Below are 24,372 nucleotides of genomic sequence, written 5' to 3' on the forward strand. Positions count from 1 at the left end.
TCTGTTTGTCCAGCTCCACTAGTAGGTCTAATAGTTATCTCAAGCTCATGTGTCCAAGATGGAACTCCTGGTCACCCCCGCTTCCCCAATCTACTCTATCCATATCCTTGGCTAGGTCTGTTGGCAGCAACTCCATTCCTTCTGGTTGCTGCAGGTCAACATCTTACTCCTTGTTTTCTCTCCTAGCCCTCATTCAGCTTCTCCAGGGTCCTGCTGTCTTTGCCTTCAAAATATCTCCAGCATCTCAACTCTTTTTTTCCCAGTTCCACAGTCATTCCCCTGATCTAAACTGCCATCATCTCTCACCAGAATTACTCCCTTTGGGCTGGGTCTTTCCACTTCCATCCTTGTTCCTCTAAAGTCTATTCTCAGCACAGTAGCCATGAGGACCCTTTTCACATATGTCAAAACATCTTAATTCTTTGCTCAAAACCTTTAACATCCCCTATATTACTCAGAATAAAACCAATGTTCTTAACCAGCCTGAGAACTTTTTATAGATATGATCTCATCTCATCTTATTATGTATCAGACCTCAGCTTGTGCTACTACTGCTCCCCTGCTCACTTCACTCAAGCCATATTGACATCGGAGCTGTTTTTAAACATGCCAAGCAATCTCCTACCAACGACTGTTCCCTCTACCCAGAATGCTGTTCCCCCAGAGGTCTACATAACTAGACCCTCAATGAAACCTTCTCTAACCACCTTATTTAAAATTGTAACTTCCCACATTCCTGACCCCCCTTAACCTTTTTTCTTCTTTTTTAACCCCAAACACTTATCGCATTTAGACAAATTCTGTAATTTTCTGATTTACTAGGTTTACTGTCAGTCTCTCACCATAGGATGAAAACTCTAAGAGGGTTTTTTTTTTTTAATCTTTTTCACTGATAAGACCCAAGCACCTAGGAGAGTGCCTGTTGCATAGTAATGCTTGATAAATATTTGCTAAATGAATTCAGTTCTAACTAGGGCTTCCCTGGTGGTCCAGTGGTGAAGAATCCGCCTTGCAACACAAGGGACACAGATCCCTGCTGTGGGACATCCCACACACCGCAGAGCAACACAACTACTGAGCCCTTGTTCTTAGAGCCCATGCTCTGCAACACAAGAAGCCACCACAATGAGAAGCCCCCGCACCACAACCAGATAGTAGCCTCCACTCGCCGCAACTAGAGAAAGCCTGTGCGCATCAATGATGACCCAGGGCAGTAAAAATAAACAAATATTTTAAAAATTCTAAATGGGGCTTCCCAGGTGGTGCTAGAGATAAAGAACCCGCCTGCCAATGCATGAGACATAAGAGATGTGGGTTCGATCCCTGGGTAGGGAAGATACCCTGGAAGAGGTCATGGCACCCCACTCTAGTATTCTTGCCTGGAGAGTCCCATGGACAGCAGAGCCTGCTGGGCTACAGTCTATAGGGCTGCAAAGAGTCAGACACAACTGAAGCAACTTAGCACGAACTAGCTGCCAAAATCTCCTTTCTCTTTGGAAGATGGATATGTGTGATGGAGGTGTTAAAATCAGGCAGGCACTCTGAGACTTTCTACAGATATAATCAGAAGGACTGAAAGACCCTTAGAAAGGAAATTCATTTTCCTCCATATGATTCGATGTACTTAATGCTGAGTTTGTCATCTTGAGCGCCCCCTAGGTCCAACCCATCTTGGGGGGACATTGGTCTGTTACTCAGCAAAAGTGATAAAAGCATCAGCCAGGTCTAGGTGGCCTCATGCATCTCTCTTTCTATCTTCAGAGGCTCTCTGTCATCCCACAGAACAGCCCAACGTTGTACTAGGACATGATGTATCCCCAAGTGGGGTGGTTTTGGCCATTGTAACTAGAAAGTCTAATGTTCTGACCTTCGAGAGTCACACCCAGGATCACGGTAAACCACGCAAGGATTTCTTTGCGGAAGTTTGCCTTCTTGGCCACGCCCATGCCATCCCACCTCCCCAGCCTGGCACGCCCCCAGGAAATCTCTCAGGGTGGCGGTTCCTTACCTTCAGGGAGAGACATACTGTCTTATTGCTGAACAGGAGAATTGCCTGTGACTGGAGTGTTTTCAGGCGGAAGTGTATGTGCCCATTCTGAAATTCCGGGAGACGGTACCGCCCGAAACTCTGACCGCTGAACCTCACGGCAGTACCTGTGAAAGCAACCAAAGGTGTCACCTCCACACCAAGTGGTCACCACGGAGCACTGGAACCGACTTTGTCTCACTCAACTCTTGAGTGGCAAGCAGCGTCATTGCTCACATTTTACAGGTGAAGAAACGAGGGTGTGGGGTAACTTGTCCAGGGTCACACTGTTAGACAGGGGCCATCACCCTGCACACCTTTCTTTGGCCCCAGGTACCCTTGCCTTGGGTCCCAGCCTGGGTCAGAAACTATGAGCTCAAATCATGAAGGAAACGTAAATCGAGCCAGAAATATCAACCAAGTATGTTGGTTGATATAAAAATCCTCCATAGTTTCCATGTTGAGTCTGACATCACTTGGGGAAGAAGGAGGCCAAGTTGGAGAGGATCTTGCATATATGTGTGATTTCAGGAACACTACAAAGGCTTTTTGCCTCAAGATATCTCCTTCATCATTAGGAGTGTAATCATTTGAATAAGCACATCCCACATGATATGCTGTTAAGAAGTCAAGAAGAAAGCAAATAGTGACAAATAATGTAGCTGAAACTTCCATAAGGTCCTGCATGCCCCATCCCCCATAGCAATTGCTAATGCACTGTTGCATAGTGAGGGGTCTGAAACTTCACCTAAACTTGAGTTTTTCAAGCTCATTTGACCATGGTACCCTTTAATGTGGACCACCTACCATTAGCCCTTGGACATAGCATTCTGTGGAAACCCCTTTGAGAAATGCTGTGTTATATTAAGCAATGCCCTCCCCAGATTTTGTTTTTTAAATCCACCCTCCCCAGAAGTGAGTCCACTTATTAAATCCTTAAAACCTCAGAGTGAATAAGATTATCAGTTGTCAGGGCTCCAGATTCCTAAGGAAGAGGATTGATTTGGGGGGAGGGGGATTGGGAGGAGGGGAAGAGAAGCGTTGAAGAGAGGGAACTCAGGTCAAAAGAAGGAGAAAGAGAGTTTTAATAACCCACTCAAGGGTACACAGCTAGTAAATGATAAAAACTCAGATTTGAACCTGAGCTGCCTACTCTGAATGCTAAGGTTAAACCCATCAAGCTGTAGTAATAATAGTAGTAGTGTTACTGACTCAGGTTAATTGACCACCTTCTATATGTCAGGCACTTTTCTTAGCAAGCACTTAATATTTAATTCTTACTTAATCCCTACAATAGCACAAAGGCACAGAGAGGTTAATTAATTTTCCTTGGGTCACGTGGCTCACAAGTGGCATAGCTAGGATTGGAACCCAGGCAACTTGATGCTAGAGTCTATGCTTTTAGCTGTGATCTGAATTGTCTCTTGTATTCTTACCATTATTTTCAAAATTAAAAAAAGTGACTAGAACTAGGGTGCTATTCCATGATGAGATTTTGTGAGGCCATACCTGTCTCGTGGTGGTCCATGGCCCTTAATCCTGTGAAAACATCCCTCTAACTAAACTGAGAGCCCTGTGTTGGGATCTCCAGCCCTGGAGTTGGGCTGGCCAGGCCCAGCAGCACTGGGTGTCCTGGGGAAGGCCCGTTTCTCACCTTTACAGGAGCAGTTCTTCTCCAGGCGGTGCCTTGGGGTTAGGATGCTGAGCCGGGCTGTGCTGTACGTGGGCCCAACCCTGGGGTCCAGGCGCACGGTCTCTTGGCAGATTTGTCCCTGGCAGCTTGGCCCCTGGCAGGGTACCACGGGCATGGCTGACCTCATCTGAATTCCCACCGAGTGCTCCATCTCCTTGGCTGAGCGAGCGATGGTGGATGCCAGCTCCTGGAGCTTGGAGAAGGCTTCCGAGTGCCCCTCGAAGACCAGCAGCACATCCACGCCAGCCGTGGCCTCTGCTGGCTGAAGGCTGGCCAGGTGGATGTTGGCTCGTTTGATGTCCAGCCAGTTGCTAAGGAACCTCTGCAGGTTCCTCCAGTGGTCACTCACCAGCTCCTCCGGGGTGAGCTGGTGGAAGCCCATCCACATGGTCCGCTGCAGAGCCTCTGGCCCCATGTGCCACACGTGGACATGGACGCCAGCCACGGTGGAGAAGGTTCCATCGCTGACTGTGACGTTGAACGTGTATCGGCCCCGAGGCAGCGCGTGGGAGGCAATGATCTTGCCATCGGTCGCCCCCACTGAGAAGCGCCGGCCCACGCCCTCCTCTCCTGCCAGGCTGTAGGTCAGCATGTCCTGCGGGTCTCGGTCTGTGGCGTGGATTTTGCCCACCATGCCGCCCTGGAACTCCTCCTCCCCAGTGGTGATGAAGATCTCCAGGGGGAGGGCGGAGGGCGGGTAGTGGCTCTGCTCCCTGACGTGCACCTTGACCGACGTGGAAGATGAGAGGGGCGGGGTGCCGCTGTCTGACACCTGTGGGTGAAGCAGGCTACGAATCAGGACAGTGGCTGTGGCCCCTAAGGGGCCTCCCTGCTGCTCCAGCGTGAGCTCAGTGTGCTGTCACATTTGAAAAGGAATATTGTCACTCCAGAAGCACCAAAGGCTTTGTGGAGGGACTTACAGCCCACAGTAAAACGTAACTCTACCACCTTATCTGACACCTCTCTGAGTCCCTCCTAAGCCTCGCAAGCCACACGGTTCCCTCCTCTTGAACTTCTCTCATTCTGTCTCTTTCTTTAGGAGGGTCATCACATGTCTCCTAGCGATTTCAGAGCACATCCTTTGTGGCCACTGTCAGCCCAACAGGTTCTCTTACTTCTCTTTACTATGTGACTGGGGTCAGGCTGGGGATGGGCATGTCCTCTTCAGTTCGGTCAACAAATATGTATTGAGTGCTTGTACAGGCCAGGCCCTCTGCCGTGATCAAGAGAAAAGAGAGATGAGGACGAGAGGTGACAGACAGGGAACAGCAAGTGTCAGGCCCTCAGGTGGGAAGGAATGCTGAAAAAGCAGGAAGGGACCAGAGTGGCCAGGGCTGAGGGCCAGAGGTGAGCAGAGAGGTAACCCAGGTGGTTACTGATGTGCTGAGGAACAGGAGATTGGATTTAAGTCAGAGACATGAAAAGCCACCAAAGGTTTTAAGCAAGGTGATTATTAGAATAAATTAGAAATGCCTTTCCCTTGCACATTTCACCAAGCATCTCTACAACTTTCTGCCCAGACTTAGGCAGACAAGGGTGAAGCTTTCCTTCCCCTCCTCAGTAGCATTACCACTTTCTTAGCTGTCAGTAAGGATCTTCATGGTTTTCCCTACAGTAATATCTTGTTCATATGGATTTGCTTTGAGTGGACAAGAAAGGTATAATAATACACCTGCTTCTGGGAATTATGGTAATAATTAATATTACTGCTAAGTATTATAATATATAGGCTTTCCTTGGGCTCAGATGGTAAAGAATCCTCCTGCAGTGCGGGAGACCTGGGTTCGATCCCTGGGTTGGGAAGATCCCCTGGAGGAGGGCATGGTAACCCACTCCAGTATTCTTGCCTGGAGAATCACATGGACAGAGGGGCCTGGTGGGCTACAGTTCATAGGGTCACAAAGAATCAGACATAACTGAGTGACTAAGCACTGCATTATAACATGTAACTGACATTATCTGAGTACAAACTGTGTGCCTATCACTTTTACATGCTTTAAATGTGTGATCATAGTTTATCTGTCTGATGAGGCAGGTATCCTGAAGTGTCCTACTTTACAAAAGATATAACTGAGTCTCAAAGAGGTCAATTAACATGCTCAAGGTCATACAGTAGGTAAAGCCAGAGCAGAATCTGCTGGCCTATACAGAGTTCGACAGGACGAAGTGACTTAGCAGCAGCAGCAGCCTAGTGCCTCCCAGTGAACAAAAGTGGAAATACAGGACGAATGCAAGAAAGTGATTTTTTTTTTTTTTTTTTTTTTTAGGAAAGTGATTGAGTTACTAAGTGATACTCTGAGCCAGGCTACAGAGATCAGGAAGCTGATCTCTTGACCTATGCTTTTGGCTTTGAAGACCCTCTACATTAGCCCACATCTGTTCTCTGAGTCAAAGCCTCCCATTTCCAGCTACTTATTGGACACGTTCACTTAGATATATCATGGACTCCTGAAAGATAATACATGCTAAACAGAGCCCTCATTTTATCCCATAAACCTGTTCTCCATCCAAGTCTCTCCAGACTCATAAATGGCCCTACCAACCAGACTTCACTGGAGTCAGGAACCTGGGAGTGGTGCTGATTCTTCTCTTTTCCTTCTCTCCCCATATCCAATCCACCACCAACTCCCACTACCTGTTGCAAATCTGTCCACTTGTTCATCCGCACCATCACTCAAGGTCTCAATACCACCTGCCTCCAGCTTAGATGACTTCTCATTGGTCTCCCTCAACCACTCTTGCCCCCTTCAACTGACTGTCTCTGGAACTTAAAAAATGAGCTTCCTGAGACACAAGAAGGGTCACTTCCCTGTTGGAAACCCTTCCATCACTTCTCACTGCACCCTGATTAGAATCAACAAGTATTACCAAGGCTTATCATGGGTGACTGTACTTCCTGGTTAGCCCAGGACAGTCTTGATTTTCATTTGTTATGAAAATCAACAGTTATAATCAATTAACTGTTTTTAGTGCCTCCGTCACTCTCAGGAACATCACAGTTTGGACCTCAAATAACATGGTCATCCAAGCTATGAGGCACCCATGAGCCATCCAACCCATCCCTTCAGCTTCATTCCCCTCCTCGCTCACCATGTGATGAGCAAATGACCATGCCTCGGGTCACTTCAAGCTCTTTCCCAAAGTGGGATTGGTCTTGTCTTGTTCTTGCCTGGGACACTCTCCAGCCCCCTTTTCATGTGGCCAACTCTTCAGGTCTCAAGGGCAGCCACCCTCTGAATATGTCTCTGCAGTGCCTTTTGAGCTTCCCACCCCTTTCTTTCTTCATCTGTTTATTGTTTGTCTCCATAATTAGAATCAAAAGCCCATGGGGACAGGGATCACCCTCTTCTTTTCACTGCTAGCATGGGACCCAGCGTATGATAGGTACTCAAAGGATGCTGAATGAATGAATGCCTGGCTGGCTGGCTGTCTGAATGGATGGCTACATCACCCTGAGCCCAGAGAAGTTCACAGGATAGTAGTATCCACTAGACTTAAGGTTTAGAAAAGAGATTTGGGGGGGTGCAATGAGCATGGGCATGTTTCATCAGCATTTTGGCCGCTTTTTCTTGGGCAGTTTTCCTACAACCCATCATAATATCACTGTAATCCCCTGCACATGTATATATGTTCTCTTATTGGACCCCGGCACTGAAACCATGGATAATCATTAATCAAATCCACTTCACCTGCCTTCACTAGTCAAGGTCGCTTTAAGACTTGCATCTGCATATAACCTAAACAATAAGATAGTTGCCTGAGTTATTTTCCAGGATTTGGGGAGTCAATTGTGCCTAGTGGGAATAGAACTGGTTCAGACTGGGTAGGACCACCAGCCCTTCAACAGAGCATGCCCAAGTTCTGCTTGGTGACCTTGATGTCAGAGGGCAGAAAACTCCACCCTCAGGTAGTGCAAAGTGCCTCCATTTCTGGACATGCAGAGGCCTGTAGCTTAGGAACACCTGCGGCAGAACAATGATTACTGCACCTTTTTCCAATCAGCTTTCACCGTGCTCCCCTCGCTCCCCAGGTCTCAGATTGCCCTGGCCCTTTGTTCTTTATCCATAAACACCCAGAGCCCCTTGCCTTCAAGGAGGTGGTTCTGAGACTTGTTATCCTATCACCTTGCCTGGCGGCCTTGGTAATAAACCCTCTCTTCACCGCAGACTTCATCATCTCAGCATTTTGGCTTGCTGTGACGCTGGATACACTGAACACCAATGCTCAGAGGTAGGTCTTTAACAAGACTTGAGGTCCAAAGAGCTATTCTGGCCAGACTTGAGGAATTAGATCCAGGGAGAGGGAGTTTCTGTTCTGAGAGCAGGGCAGGGGTGAAGAGCTTGGAGTCAGAGTGCGGGGATTTGGAGCAGGCCAGCTCTACCACTTATTAACAGTATCACTTTAAGCCAGTCACTTAATCTCTGTGTGCCTCAGTTACCACATCAGGAAAGTGGGAGTGATAACTGCACTCACCCTAAAGAATGGTGTGGAGGTTTAGTGCAATGACGCACGTGAAGCACTTAGCCTAGTGCCTGGCACGTAGTAAGGGCTCTGTACACTTTTTTCCTAATAAGAGAAGCACTGATGGTGCTTTTATTCATTTATTATTTTTTTATTGAAGTATAATTGCTTTACAATGTTGTGTTAGTTTCTGCTGTATAGCAAAGTGAACCAGCCATGTGTGTATATATATATATGTGTGTATATATATTAACATATATAAATGGCTATATATATACACATACCCCCTCCCTCTTTATTTTAATTTGAGCTTATTAATTTTTAGTTGGAGGACAATTGCTTTACATTATTGTGCTGGTTTCTGCCATATATCAACATGAATTGGCCAGGGGTATGTGGTTCTCTCTTAAACCTCCCATCCCACCTCCACCCGCATCCTACCAGTCTACCTCATCGCAGAGCACCAAGCTGAGCTCCCTGCGCTATACAACAGCTTCCTGCTAGCTATCTATTAGCACTGCCAGCACATGTTTCGTCCCACGGTCACCACCAGGGGCCCCCACAGCTCTCACCTCGATCTGAAGCTGATACCATTCCTGGACTCTCTTGCTCAGGCCTGCAGTAGTCACCAACCATCCATCTGGGGTCACTCGGAAGGCAAAGCCATCATTCCCCTTGGTGATTCGGAATGAGAAGGGGGGACCATTCTCTGGGGAGTCTGGGTCACTCAGAATCAGTTGCAAGACTTTGCTGCCAATGGGGGCATTTTCCTGAGAACAAGAGTGACAAAATCAAAGAGCAGAGTGAGTCCCAGTCCTTCCTCTCACATCTTTCTGGATTCCCTTCTCTAGGATGAGTCCTCGGCACTCTGGCTGCTCCCAGGTCATGCCTACATCTTGAACTGTCATTCATTCATTCTGCCTGTCTGTGAATTAGTGGTTGACTTTGTTAGTCTAGACCAGAGCTTCCTGAGGGCAGTCCTAGGTTTTAGAAACAAAGGCCATTGGGGCTGGAAGAGTCTTTAGAGGCCCTTTATCCTACAGAGAGGTGACTTGTCCAAGTCACATAACTGATAATTCATGTATATAAATTAGTGCCTGAGATCCACGTGGGAATTTTGTGATTCATAGGATCAGTTGAAAACCTAGAGATGGTTTCATGATTAGATGATCAATGGAACACACATCCAATGAGAAAAATTCAAAGACAATTAGTAATTCAACTGAGAAGAATGGATCCCCTGGGTATTGTTCCAGTTTTGTGTTTTTTTGTTTTTAATATTTATTTGGCTGCGCCAGGTCTTGGCGGCATGTGGGATCTTCAGTCTTCATTGCAGCACCCAGGATCTTTAGTTGCAGCATGCAGCATCTAGTTCCCAGACAAGGGCTCAAACCTGGGCTCCCTGCAGTATAAGCACAGAGTCTGAGCCACTGGACCACCAGGGAAGTCCCTGTTCCAGTCTTTGTTCTGTAACACAGGAATTCAGCGTGCTATAATATTTACAGTGATTGTTAACTGTCTTTTTAGCATCAAAAACCTTATCTAAAAACACAATCTTATGAGCAGAAAGTCATAGTTTCAGATTCAACAAGTAGTCTGCCCTTTCTTATAAAATCCTACTTTTATTCAGGTAGGGCAATACCCTCAGCTAAGATATGTCCTCCTAAGAGGAGACAGACTATGATTGGTTTAAGTCAGTTGTAATAATCTGATTTCCTATGCCAGTTTTCTTTTTATTTAAGGGTGATCGTATAATCCAGTTCTGACCATTGGAGAAGTCTGACAGGTGAGGGTTCTTCTTTTGATAGAAACAGATTTGGCAAAAGAAATCTCCTCCTGTTCACCTTTGAAGAAGGGTTAGGCAAGGATGTGATGCTGGAGCTGCAGCAGCCATTTTATAACCATAAGGAAGAAGATGAGTGAATTTTGAAGAAAGTAATCCAAAATTGTGATATCTTTTTTTTTTTTTTTTTTTTGCTGAAATAACCAATTCTGGAATTGGTTTTCCCACTCTCAGACCTATTGCTATAGGATTAATAAGGCCTTATTGTTTAATGAACTTTTAGTCAAGTGATCTATTATTAGCAACCAGAGCATCCTAACTCATAATTTCCAAAACAGGTGACCCTGGTTGATGGATATGGGACTCAGAATTTTGTGCTTCTACCCACTTCCTTACCTCTCTCTATGTGATCACAATTCCCTACAGAATCCCAAGGCCTTCTCCAAATCCCGTTTATAAACCATTAGTATAGTGGAAATAGCTTGGGATCTGGAAAATCTTTGAGTTCAAATCCCAAATTTGCCACATTTTGACTATGGCATGTTTCTGTAGCTCCATTTTAAAAAATCTGTAAAATGAGTACTATCTATTCCATATGGCTGTGTGAGCCCCTGTGAGATAATGGATGCAGAAGAACCTAGCAGAACGCTAGATAATTTTTAATTGTGTAATCCGTAATCCCCTTCAGCAGGCTGTGTTGCCATTTGGGTATCAGTGCAAGGTCACAGTCACTGTTTGGGTGGACCGATACCAGTGGTGAGCACCCTCCACTAGGAAGAAAATGCAGGGAAGATGATGACTTTGGGATGATCTTAGAAGGCTGAACATACCTGGACAGAGGTGCTGTAGTTGAGCTGGAAGAATCTTGGTGGGTTGTCATTGACATCAACCACTTGGATAGCGATGTCTGTGTCCTCATAGAGTGCGGGCTGCCCACTGTCTGTGGCTCGGAGCTTCAGGGAATAGCTAGAAGTCTAGGGCAAGAGACCCAGGGGAGAATTAGCAACAGGGCCCTCAGTTCTGCCCCCCTGATTCATGACTAATATTTTTGGAAAAATAAGATGGAGACACTCCCTTTTGCCTGCCCCCATTGCTCTCCCATAGCATTTTAGGGCTCAGGTTCTGGTGTCAGCCAGAAGTAAATTTGACTTCCAGTTTAACTATTTACTAGCTGAGACCTTGGCAGAGTGACTGACTTGTGTGCGGGTGATATCAGGAGCCACATCCTAGGATCACTTTAAGGGCCAAATGGCATAATGTATGTACATCACATAGCAAAGTCCCTGGCACAGAGCAGGTGCTCAGTAAATGATAACTTGTTATAATGATCTAATAATCCTTGGTTAATAGTGAGAAGTTGGGCGAGTTAAAAGTTACTCAGCCCCTCTCCTGCCTCTGGCTTTACATACCCCAGAGTCTCCACAGAGGAAAGGAAGGAATGGGGGACACTGAGGGCAGGTCTGGAGAAGCATCAGGCTGGGGTGTTGACCACAGTTCACCCTCTGGACCTTCAGCAAGGCTATATTCCGCTCTGATGATCTCAGAATGGGTCCCTCCCATGTGACTCACCTGTTCCCAGTCCAGAGCCTTAGCCACCTGTAGCTCTCCTTTCTTGGGATGGATGGCAAAGTGCCCAAGCTGGTTCCCTCCTATGAGGCTGTAAGTGATGGCACTATTTACAGGTCCATCTTCATCAGTTGCTGACACCTGCAGTGGAGGCAGGTGATGGTTGTGAATGGAGGGGCAAGAGAGACCATAAAGGAAATCTTGGCCCCTAGGAGTGTAGGGGGCACAAACATGTTCCTGGCCCACAGGTTGTCCTTGGGTTTGCAGTCCCTAGACCACAGTCATCCTTTCCAAGAGGATATCTTCATTTACATCCTGGTAAGGATGTCAGCATGTCTTGGTTCATTCATTTATCTATCCATTCATTCATTCCTTCATTTACTCATTCATTCATAACCGACAGGGTACTAAGGTCCTGTGCTAGGGGTTGAGGAATATGCCAAAGTGAGTAAGCCCTCAGGAAGCTTAATGTGTAATTTTATGGTCAAGTCTAATTTGGAGCAAAGAATGATCAGTTTTATGGCTATAAATTTCACCTGGGGAAGTTAGACAAGGCTTTGCAAAGGCCTGATGGATAAGGAAGGCTTCTGGGAGTGGAGTCAGCATTCCAGGCAGAGGAAACGATATGAGCCCAGGGATATGAAAGTACAGAGGATGTTTGGGGAAACATCTCCTCCTGTGTGGTTGGAGTGTAGGGTGCATGTGAAAGGAGATGAAAACCTCAAATACGGGCATGCAGAGTTCACTTTCACTGCATGAAATGGGGAGCAATTACATATTTAAATGCAAAGAGGTGTTGTTTGGTGTCCCCCCATTCCTCCCTTCCCAGACTGACCCTCTGTGCCCCTTGTGTCCTCTAGGGCCTCTCCCATGCCCATTATTTCATTACGTGATCTAGATCTTATCAAACATGGCTCTGAGACATTTTGTCATGAGAGAGCTTGGTTGAGTGGCTATACGTCAGTCAAGCCTATAGTGTATTAATTGATAAAATAACCTATGCTCATAGATGACTAAAGGAAGGGGAGACAAGAACCCACCCCAGAGTCCATCCCCCCGCCGCCCACACACACACACAGGGCAAAATCACAGATTCTTACTGTCAGCACAACATCCCCCACGATGGCATTCTCTAAGACCCTTGTGCTGTACAGATGCTGGGGGAATCTGGGCTGATGTTCATTGACATCGGTGATATTGACCACGATAGTGGTCATGTCACTGAGGGAGGAAGAGCCCTTCCGGCTGCACTCGATGGACAGGAAGTGCTTGGGGCTGGTCTCAAAGTCCAGGCTCTTGTTGACGTACAGGATCCCTGAAGAAACAAGAGGTGATGGGAGCATTGAGGCAGTTGGGACCACAAAGGCAGAGTGCTGAGGGGGTCTTGAGCCAAATCCCAGGAGAGGCAACTCAACTGTGTTGGGAGAGATTGATCTCCTGCCTCATCTTCTCTGTCATCTCCTGCATCATCTCTGCCATCTCCTCCATCATCTATTTTCCCTCCCCCGTAGTCTCCCTTCTCCTCCTCCATCTCCTCTCATTTTCCTTATTACCATCTCAGCGGCAGCTTTTCCCTCATTATTTATGTACTATTTCATTGAGATTTCGTTTAAATCTATAATGTTAACTCTGTGTCATATGGAGCTATAATAACCCTTAGAACAAGAACAAGGTGTGATTTCCATTTTCTAGGTAAGTCAGCTGATGTGCCCAAAAGCTAAGTGACCTGCCCAAGCTCAGTCACCTAGTAAATGACAGAACTTATAGAGTTTTATACTACCCAGCATTGTTCAACAAATTGTTAGGGCAGAGAGTTATTATTCTGAAAACTGGAAAATAAAAGAATAAGGATTTATCCTGCTATTCCTCTATAACTGAACAGTTAATGGTAGAAAACTCTTCTTCATAAAATGATTCCAGTTAGTAAATGAATGAAGAATGACAGGACTAGAAAAAGCCACCATTTTTGCAGCCCCTAAAGAAATAATATACCTAGGAAATAATCATTAAAGGCTGTTAAAACCTCTGTTGAAAGAATAGCTAATGAGGAACTCTGTAATAGATAGATCATACTGACAGCCTCTGAGCCCACCATCAGTCTTAACCTCAGGAAAAAGAACCAATAAACCATTACATGCCTCCTAATGTGGTGCAAAGGAGAGCCCAGCATCATCTATGAAGCACTGTTGGCAAAATATTGAGCTTGAACGTGATCAAGGTCTTTGATCCAAATATCATTTATAATAAGCTTGGGGGCTAGGGGGATATATCATATGACATCATAAAGGTACAACTAGCCAATCCAAAATATTAGAAAATCTCGCCTCACTCATGACCCAAATTTTTCATTAAAATAAATAAAATATTTATCTTATTTTATTAAATAAATAAATAAGTGGGAAATAAAGAGGGAGAGCAAAATGTTAGAGATTCAAAGGGACGTTATATAGCTCCTATCAATGAAATGCAATATGTGGACTTTTGAGGCTGTTGACAAACAAACCAACTCCAAAAAGTCATTTGAGATATAGTCTGAAAAGTTGTCTGGAAACTATATTAAGGAATTATTATCTTTGGGGTGTGCTAATGATATTATGGCTGTGCCTATACAAGAAATCTGTATCATTTAGAGATACACACTGAAGTATTTACAAACCACATGATATCATGTCTGGGGGTTGCTTTTTTTTTAACTGAATCTTGATCCTGTTACTTATTTATTTGGCTGCACTGGGTCTTAGTTGTGGTACACGGGATCTTCCGTCTTTATTGAGATGTGCAGGCTCGTAGTTGCAGCAGGTGGGGTCTAGTTCCTTGACCAGGGATTGAACCCCAGGCCCCTGCATTGGGAGTGCAGAGCATTAGCCACTGGACCACCAGGGAAGTCCCTGGGATTTGCTTTAAAATAACTCAGCAATGGGTGGATGTGAGGGTTAAGGATGAAATTAGACAAGACGAATGTTGATAATTAATGAAGCTGGGTGATGGGAACATGGAGTCCATATACTGTTTCCTCTATTTTTAAAAAATATGTTTAAAGTCTCCATAATAAAAATTGAAAAAAAAAAAAAAAAAGGAATACTCAACAGGCAGATGCTTTAGGAGGTAGAGCACACCATTGCAGAGGTACTGTGGGGAGGGATCCACGTGGGGCCTGGTCTGACCTGAGCAGCTTCTGAGGCCCTTCCAAGGGATGCTATGAGTCTGACTTAGATTCTTTCATGGATAGGAGGATAGAAGAGAGCAGTTGTCCTAGATGTCTATCTTTATGAGACTAAGGGAAAATTCAAGGGAGCTGGGATGTTTGTGGATGGCTTTAGGAGGGAAGCAGGCAGCCTTGCCTTGGGCTGCTCAAGCCCCAAATTCTAGCAGGTGCTTTATGCCTTGGCAGCCAAGGATGGAGGGTGGCCTCAGCATCCTGGGGCTGGATGTGAGCTGGGACTGTGAAGCTGCAAAGTGGGAGGAGGGGGTCCTCAACACAGAGTCCTTGGTGGGGACATAATGGAAGGAGGGGTGTTTCCATATAAGCTGGGCCCAGGGTGCAAGAAGGGACTTGGTATCTAGAGAGATCCAGAGTGAAAAAGGGGCTGAAGGATGCCAGGGAGGGGCTGTTGTATGTGAAGAATCCAGTATTCCCCAAGACTGTGAGTCAGTGTGTGTGTGTGCGCGTGCGCGCGTGTTTAGGGTTGGGGTGGAGCTGCCTCCCGGCGCTGTCTCACCTGTGCGGGCATCCAGGCGGAACCTCCCTTGCTCATTCCCACTGACTACGCGGTAGCTAGTCTTCTCAGCACCCGGGCGAGTGAGGGTGGCGAGCCGCAGCACCTCTGTGCCTCGCTGGGCATCCTCTGGCACCTGCACGCTGTGCTCGGTGCTCAGAAACACGGGCAGGTAGTCCTCCAGCCCCACCACAGAGACCGTGACGGTACCCAGCGTGGAGAGCGGTATCGGGGTGCCCAGGTCAGAGGCACGGACGGTGAGCTCCAGAGCTGCCTGTGGCCTGACCCGCAGCGGCTTCTCCAGCCGGATCACACCCGTGGTAGCCTCAATGGAAAAGTGGCCTTCAGCAGAGTCCGTGAGAGAATAAACCACCTGGGCATTGGTGCCTGGGGAGGGAGACAGAGTGCATTATTCATCCAGAGGGACCTCCCCTGGGCCCTGCCTGCTGCAAAGCTTTCAGACAGAGGAGGGTCTGGAAGGCAGGGTCCCTACCTAAGCTAAAATGCTTAGGCTGTTAGCAGTGAGACCCTGTCATGTGGGGGTTCTTGACGAGGGTGGGGTCCAAGACCTCATAGAAGGTTCTTGTGAAGGGGAGGGTTATTCTGCAAACCCTTAAGGATATCTGAAGCTGTTTATGTAGAGGTTAGGGTCCAATGTCAGTTCATAAAATGAAAATTTTACAAGATTGAAACCACCCATAGAGAGTTCTTTGGTTGTGATAGAACAATTCTTGATTGTGGTGGTGGTTGCATGAGTCTATACATGGGATAATATTGAATAGAAGTGCACACATGTACATATTCAAATAAGTGCGTATGGAAACTGTGAAATTTGAATAAGGTTGGAGTCTAATTATCAGTAATGTCCCTGGTGGCTCAGATTGTAAAGAGTCTGCTTGCAGTGCGGGAGACCCAGGTTTGACCCCTGGGTCAGGAAGATCCCCTGGAGAAGGCAATGGCAACCTACTCCAGTATTCTTGCCTGGAAAATCCCATGGACGGAGGAGCCTGGCAGGCTACACGGAGTTGCAGAGAGTCGGACACGACAGAGCAACTTCACTTTCTTTTTTTTTTTTTTCTATTGGTAATGTCCCATGACCAGTTTCCTGGTTTTAATGTTATACTACAGATTGCTGCCTCTGGGAGAAGCTGGGTGAAGGATGCATGGGCCTCTCAGTACTATTTTTGCAACTTTCTGTGTGTCTATAATTATGTCAAAATAAAAAGAAAACCAAAAACAGAAAATAAAATATACACCCATGGAAAGTTCTTAGTAAATCAAAGCACATGGTGTTTTTCCAACTTTGTCTCAGAGGCTGTTATTTCCTTTGGTTGTGGACCAGATGAAGCAGTTGGCTCAGGCAGGGCCCATAGGGTCTGAAGAAGGCCAATACTTAGTGCTAACCCATGAGAGCCTCACCCAATGGGAGGAGCACAGGCCTTGAGCCTATAGAGACTGAATCTCACACGCACATGCGGACACACAATGCTTTTGTTGAATTTACATGAACTAAATGTGCATACCATGCACACTCTTCCATATGTGTATTTTTTTCTCAAGAGAGAAGTACTGGTCAGGCTGCATTTGAAATATTGAGGTGGAATATTGGGTTAGAATAATAATAGCAGTTTTGAAGGGTTAATTGTTAACTGGTACAAGGCCAGAGGATGAATCCTAGAAGGGAGGTAGGGTTGGAAACTCAAGAGTGAAGAAGCTAGGGCTCTTTATCCAGAAAAGGAGCCTTGAGGCTGGAGCTGATAGCACGTCCCAGTCTTGGAAGGTCTAGGACACCTGTGTGGCTGCAGATGGCAGGACCATGATTGACAGGTATCTGCTCCAAAATGCTAACACTGAATAATTATCTGAAGAGGGAAGGGGCTGCCTGGGAAGTTGGGAGCTTCTGTTCCTGGAGGTGTGCAAGCCCTGGCTAGTGAGCATTGTAGGGCCTTAGATATTAGATGCCTTTGCACTGACTATTTGCCCTCCCTGGAACCCCTGCGTTCCTCCAAAATCTCTCACCTCCCTCAATGCCAAGCTAAAACTCCCTTCCTCTAAGAAGTTGTAAATTTACTCTGTTGGTGTCTCATGAAGCAGGGTATTTTGATCTGTCTTATCACTACCATCATCTTCATCATTGTTCCTCTGGCTACTTTGATCCTGAGGGTATTTTTTACCTATAGCAAAATTGTCCAACTTTCTTGAATTAAATTTTATAATCGTATATGTACATATATATATATAAACGTGTATATATACACATACATGTATAGACATAGATAGAGATCGCCACAGTGAAAAACTTCATGATGTCAGAAACTTTAAATGGTAGAGTATGAAATGAATACTCCTGGATGAATCCAACTTGCCTTGTAAATAGTAAAAGGAAAAGAATCCTAATGAAAACCAAGTCATTAAAATTAAAATGTAAAATATTAAAACGTAAAAATAAAATGTAAACTATTCCACTTCATTGCCTAGAAAACTGATCCAACAATTTAGTAGACTAAATGGAGTTTGCGCCCTAGGTTTCTTTCTTGTGGCCAATTAATCAGAGTCGAATAATTCTGATTGGTGTATTGTATTCAAAATATCCTGGAACTTAAACGATAGGATTGAAAGTGCTCCAGGTCTAAGAGGCAGGGAGAAGCAATGAGGCTGAAATGCCCCACATCAGTCTTGAAACGGCCAAAATCTTTGGTCCCCTAGCACTTAGATACGCAGTTTATGGACATTTTCTACTTGTAACTGCCTGTAGGTGCCGGGAGCCAGCATGAGGAACTCCGCCCATGGCAAGCGTCATGAGGAAGGAGGCTTGGCATACGCAAAGGCGTGATCAAGCCTCAGGAAACCCCCTGTTCCCGAGCATCTAACCCCAAAACCAGAGTCTGTTTTATGCTCTCACCTACACCTCTGACTTTACGGGGGGCTCTCCCCATAACCGTTTCTCTCGGAGAAGGAGTAAACGTGCAGCTCCAAGGCAATAAAAATTCCTGGGCGTGACAAGAGTGTTTCAGCTTACGGACTCCTCTGAAGGTTATCTAGCCTGCCTGTATAGGTTCGACCAGCCACATGTGATTGTTTACAGCCTCCCAACCTGAGAGGCATGAGATGTTTTAGACTTACTAAAGGCAAATTCTTTTGGGGAATTAGAAATTATTAGTATAGTGGGTTGGTTAGGAATTATATTGGTGAAGGGTTCTTCATTTGTTGTGTCAATAATTGCTGCTAATTCCCTGCTCTGGGTGGGACAAGGATGTCTTAGGTCAAACCTCTCTGCTGACAGACTAGCTTGTGTGACAGGATTATCCATACTCCTGCCACTAGGCACATGATTGTTTACTACCTCTTAACCATAAACAGCGCAGAGAGTTTTGGAGTATTTTGAGAGTCTTAATTAGCATAGGGCTTTTTCTTCTTGTTGAGTCAATGATTGCCACCAGGCCTCCATATCCTTAGGCACCTGGGAATATATTAATCAATGTATTTGGACTATAGAAAAGGAAATACAGTAGTTTTTGATGTTAGCAATACTAGGCTTTTTGAGTTAATGGATTTTCTCTTTTGTAATAGATCACTGTACTTTGTTATTAATCACTGTGTCCTTGTTATGTAAAAATGTAACTTTATCATCTCTTAAGACCAAATAGATCTTAAGGGGAACAATTGGTGAAAGGATTTTCATTTGTTGGGCTGATGTTTGCTGCTAAATCTCCATGTTCCCTGCCCTTATAATGAATATAACTAGCATATAGGAGAAATAAGCATTAACCTTTAAGATTAATCATGTTAACCTTGGGTTAAATAAATTCCTTTCTTGATTGTAACTCACTACACCCTCACCCTATAGGAATGTAACTTTATTTGGAGGGTGGTGCCTGGTTTAAGAAAAAACACCCTTGGAAAAAATAAGTTTTTTGGTTATCAGAAAGAAAGGATCATAAAATCCCTAAGACCTTTATATGTGAAGCACCTGATTTTGATAAAGGTCAGGACTGCTGACCACCCCCCCCCCACCCCGTGACTCTGTATTCATCCCTATGTATAACAAAAGGTATATAAGCAAACCTAAAAATAAAGAAATCAGATCAGTTTCCGGAAAGACTGATTCCCCCATGTCGCTTCTTTCTTGCTCCCATTTTTCTGGCTGAATTCCCATCTGGAGCATGGATGCTATTCCACGTAATCCAAGTTATTCAGCCTCTTTTTCTCCACTAATCTTCCTACTACACTATCCATTTCTAATCTCTCTATATCTGTGATTAAATATGTATTTTTCCAAAGACGCCGACTCCGTTCCCACCTTCGAATCACCCTGGATCCACCGGGGCTGGACCCCGGCATGTGGGCTGAGGAGTGACAGTCCGTGCAGTTCCAGAACAAGAGAGAGAGCCAAACCCTCGCCTAGGGTGACCTTGTGAGCAAATGGCCTCTAATCCTTGTCTTTCTCACCTTGGTCAGGGTCCCGGGCCAGTACTACTGCCACTGGGGTCTTCACTGTGGTGTTGTCGAAGACTGCCACAGCAGAGTGGCTGGGGAAGAACCGGGGGGCGTTGTCATTCACATCCTCCACATGGAGGATCACATCTGCCTGGCACGATTGGCCGCCTCCATCTGTTGCCTTGGCAACAAGGCTGTACGCATCCTTCTTCTCTCGATCTAAGGCTGTGAGTGTGGTCAGCTCCCCTGACAAGAGAAAGGACAGAAAGTGATCTTTCTCTGAAGGCCGTGATCCAAGCATGTACATTCCTGATGTCTATATGAGATAACCTCAGCACCGCCCACCCCCCTCAGTGTGCTGTCACAGAGAATAGGGGTCCTGTGTACAGATGGTTAGGAAAGAGGCTCAGTCTGTATCTTTCCACACCTGCTTGCTTTCCTAGTCACATTCTACCACCACATCCCCAATTTAAAATTCACACCAACAAGCTACAAAGAGGCACAATGTTTTAAAATGCCAGTTAGACAGTTTCTGACACCACATAAAATGCGTTTATGCTTTGGCCTGCAGTCTCACTTCTAGGACTGTATCTGATAGAATAATCAACCAAATCAACATGTAGAGATATTCTCTGCAGCATTCTTTATAAATAGCAACATACTGAAAATATCCTGTGTCTTTCAAAAAACTACTGGTTAAATACGTTATCATTTAGCCATAGAGTAAAATATTCTGCAATGGGAAAAGTGATTATGGCAAAACTTTGTGTACTGCCTTGTTGATAGCTCCACGATACTGCTCTAAGAAAAAGGAAGTCACAAAATAGTATGCTATATAGAGATTGCAGCATGCATGGAAAACCAGTCTGATAGAATATATGCCAAGAGTGCTTATCTTTCATTAGAGGCTGGTTATCATGAAGATTTTCCAGTGTCTGCCTAATACACACCTACATGGTTTGTATTTTTGAACAATGAGTAAGTGAAAGTTGCTCAGTTGTGTCTGACTCTTTGCGACCCCATGGACTATACAGTCCATGGAATTCTCCAGGCCAGAATACTGGAGTGGGTAGCCTTTCCCTTCTTCAAGGGATCTTCCCAACCTAGGGATTGGACCCAGGTCTCCCACATTGCAGGCAGATTCTTTACCAACTGAGCCACAAGGGAACCCCATTTTGAATAATGAGCACGTATTATTTCCTTACTCAGATAAACCATTGAATTTTTTTTAAGACCCTGCTAATCATCCTTCATCTGGACAAAGAACAGTAGAGAGAGGTTAGGTCACCTCCTTGGGTGACTCAGCATGCCTGTGCTAGGGTCAGAAAGGGCAGTGCAGCTTCTTGAGATACTCACTCTCATCTGCCACCTCCCTGCTCAGCAACCTCCATAGTATCCTTTGAGCTACTGGTTCCAAGTGTCAGCAGCTGGCTTTCTGTGCACCCTCCATTACAGCAGCAGGACAAGGACTTCCCCTTCTCTGAAGGAACCAGGCTCTGCCCTGCCTTCTCCACCAGACGCTCACAGCCAAACCTTTCCCAAGTATTCCGGTCTACTCTGCTGGACTCTGCTTCCCACTCTCTGCTTTGTCCCCTCACTGTTAATGACAATGGAAACCGTATCTACTGAATTATCATTATGTGCCAGACTTGGGCTTAGATTTCTATATACTTTATTGGGATCCTTACAATAGCGCCCTGGGGTTTTATCTCAATCTGCAGCATACAACCTTGAGATCATGTCTTTGATCATGACTTTTTATCCACTTGAACCCTTTAATGGCTCTGTAGGTAAGGACTTGGCTCCTGTGCCCCAAGAGGCCTCATCCTTTGCCCTCTTTCTCTCCTCCCCTTCTGTGCACCAGTTTCTGTCTTCTAGGTCCTTACTTGTGCATGTTCTTTCCCAAAACAAAGTCCTCATATGAAATCTCTTTCTGCCTTGAATGTCCAACCTTACCACTCCCTTACCCCCTGGCTATTTCCTCAAAGAAATTTTACTTGTCCCCCAACTTCCAAACTTAAGTTCTCCTGTCAAAAACTCACCTAACATCCTGAATTTTTCTTACCTCAGCACACGTCAAACCACTGACTCAGTACCTTTCCCACTAGACTGAAGAACTCGATCTTGTCTTATCAATTTTTGTCCCCAGCATCTAGTGAATGCTTGGCACATAGTGCCAATATATGTTTGCTGAGCGGATGGATGGATGGATGGATAAGTGAATTCTTGTTTCTTCTCTAAGGAGCCTGGGTACTGGGCACTGGCTATTCAGTGTATCAGTTCTTGGCTTGATCCTGCAGCTCAGGAAACCTACCTGTGTGAGGATCCAGCTTAAATTCATCCGCCCCAGGGCCATGCAGAGAGTATGTGATCTGAGCATTGGTGTCGGAGTCCAGGTCTGTTGCGGAAACTTTCAGAATGAAGTGTCCTGGAGGTACGTCTTCACTGACTTCGCCAGCGTAGAGAAGCTGAAATCGAAAGACAAAGAAGAGGGAGATTGTGGGAGATATGCTAAGATCCAGAGAGAGACAGAGTTACAGGACAAGATAGAAGCAGAGATAGAGAGAGAGATGAGAGAGCAGAGATGGAAGTAGGGGAGGGGAGAGAAGCAGAGAGAGGGAGGGAGGAGAATAGAGTAAGATAGAAAATGCAGGGAACATGGAGATTGAAAACAAGGAGAAAGATGATGGGAGACCTAGTCAGAAAAGCAGAGCATGAGAGAGAATTTCCACCATCTGAAAGCTCACACTCAGGGCTAGAAGTGAAAGTGAAAAGTCGCTCAGAAGTGTCTGACTCTTTGCGACCCCATGGACTGTAGCCCACCAGGCTCCTCTGTCCATGGGATTCTCCAGGCAAGAATACTGGAGGATCTCCAGGGGATCTTCTCCAGTGGATCTTCGCAACCCAGGAATTGAACCCAGGTCTCCCGCCTTGCAGACATGTTCTTGACCATCTGAGCCACCAGGACCTGCCACAACCTCTTCCTCCATAAGGGCCACATTTCGAAGAGTGTGGCCCAGGGGAGAGGCTGGAGGCCAGCGTTTTCCCAGCTGCTGGTGCTGGACACAGTTTCCAAGCAAACCTGTTCCCCCATTGCCAACTGTGGATTAGCACGGACCCCCATATATGCTCTGGGTGGAGGTTTTGTGCTTGGCAGGCTGTGTGGAGATACCACCCCCACCCCCCACCCCAGACTCTTTCCCCTGGCTCTGGTGTGCTCTTGATCACCTCTGAGAAGGCTAAGGTGAGCTTGGCCCCAGACTCCCTCAGCGTGAGGAGGATACAAACTGGTTAGAAGGATGCTGAGGCAAAAGAGAAAGAAGGTATGGCCACTGTTCTCCCCAAAAGGTTGCCCTTCTGAGACCATCCAAAAGGTGTTCATCTTGGATCCTGCAGAGAGACATTTTCCACGCATTCCACTGATAATCCAGGTTCTCTTCTTCTACTATGCTTCTATGAGATTGGAGCATAGAACACAGAGCAAGGAAAGGTGATAGGATATATGATTTTTGTGTATCCCAAGGTATGTGTCCATATATATGTATACAAATAAAGTATGAAGAGCTGAAGTATACACATATGCACATGCTTATATGTTTGTGTGAGTTGCTGCTGCTGCTGCTGAGTCACTTCAGTCGTGTCCGACTCTGTGTGACCCCATAGACAGCAGCCCACCAGGCTCCCCTGTCCCAGGGACTCTCCAGGCAAGAACACTGGAGTGGGTTAGAGATGTACATTTACCTGTATGAATGGGTATGTTATGGATAAATGTTATTTGGTGGCTCAGATGGTAAAGTGTCTGCCTATAATGCAGGTAGACCCAGGTTCAATACCTGGGTCAGGAAGATCCCCTGGAGAAGGAAATGGCAACCCACTCCAATTCTCTTGCCTCGAAAATTCCATGGACGGAGGAGCCTGGTAGGCTACAGTCCATGGGGTTGCAAAGAGCTGGACACGACTGAGCAACTTCATGCATGCATGCATGCTTATGTGTATCTTTGTGTGTATGTATATATGTATTTGCATATTTATAGAGTTATAATCTTTCAACTACATGTATGTGTGTGAGTACCTGCATATAAGTGTACACTTATATGTATATATACTGAAGAACTGGATTTTTAATACACTTGAATTATGCTAACTTGATGTCATAAAAATTTAATATTAATAGTTTATTTGGAAACCTTGAAGTAATGCAACCCCCCCAAATTAAAAATTATTTATTGTGTTTTAAAAAATATGTTTAAAAGCAAAGCTACATGACAATGGTTGTTGATTTATGTCCTCTAAGAATGCAATTTCTCTCCTGATGTATGTGTGTGTGCACACACACACACACACACACACACACCACTCAATATTTTCCTTGGGAAATTTAGTGTTTAATTATATGAGGTCCTTAGGAAAGTCTCCCTTATCAAAAATGTAGCTGCCCTGTCTGAATGTTTGTGTATACATGTATCCTGGAGGAGGGTTTCTGATGGTCTGTATAATGCATGCAGATGTAGGGATATGCACATAAAGACATGGTGAGTGGTGCAGGGTGTCTCTGGGGGAAAGTCTCTTTGGATATATTTGATAACAATGAGCCATGCTAACAAATTGAGTGATAGAGTGACTTTTCCATTGAGCGTACAGACTGTTTGGAGAATGAAGTTACTTCTGGATATGTTTTGCAGGAAAAAAG

General features: G+C 45.5%; 2 protein-coding genes across 4 annotated transcripts in view; one reads left to right on the forward strand and one right to left on the reverse strand.

The window, feature by feature from the left end:
- SLC36A1 (solute carrier family 36 member 1) overlaps window positions 1-24,372 on the forward strand; it is a 166,679-nt gene that overhangs the window by 76,575 nt on the left and 65,732 nt on the right. For both annotated transcript variants that reach the window (XR_009600704.1, XM_060415934.1), the window contains exon 11: window positions 7,886-7,949. Coding sequence is in view for 1 of the 2 variants with exons in the window: in XM_060415934.1 (XP_060271917.1) it covers window positions 7,886-7,949 (64 nt within the window). In the remaining variant the exon portion in view is untranslated. The remainder of the gene's footprint in view (window positions 1-7,885; window positions 7,950-24,372) is intronic.
- FAT2 (FAT atypical cadherin 2) overlaps window positions 1-24,372 on the reverse strand; it is an 84,723-nt gene that overhangs the window by 11,922 nt on the left and 48,429 nt on the right. For both annotated transcript variants that reach the window (XM_042251000.1, XM_027970435.2), the window contains 9 exons: window positions 21,997-22,150; window positions 19,695-19,928; window positions 15,249-15,632; window positions 12,630-12,844; window positions 11,533-11,670; window positions 10,794-10,937; window positions 8,753-8,950; window positions 3,681-4,491; window positions 2,009-2,154 (listed from right to left, as the gene is read on the reverse strand). In XM_042251000.1, coding sequence (XP_042106934.1) covers window positions 2,009-2,154; window positions 3,681-4,491; window positions 8,753-8,950; window positions 10,794-10,937; window positions 11,533-11,670; window positions 12,630-12,844; window positions 15,249-15,632; window positions 19,695-19,928; window positions 21,997-22,150 — 2,424 coding nt within the window. The remainder of the gene's footprint in view (window positions 1-2,008; window positions 2,155-3,680; window positions 4,492-8,752; window positions 8,951-10,793; window positions 10,938-11,532; window positions 11,671-12,629; window positions 12,845-15,248; window positions 15,633-19,694; window positions 19,929-21,996; window positions 22,151-24,372) is intronic.

The sequence above is a fragment of the Ovis aries genome, chromosome 5 (assembly GCF_016772045.2).
Source record: "Ovis aries strain OAR_USU_Benz2616 breed Rambouillet chromosome 5, ARS-UI_Ramb_v3.0, whole genome shotgun sequence".
NCBI lineage: Eukaryota > Metazoa > Chordata > Mammalia > Artiodactyla > Bovidae > Ovis > Ovis aries.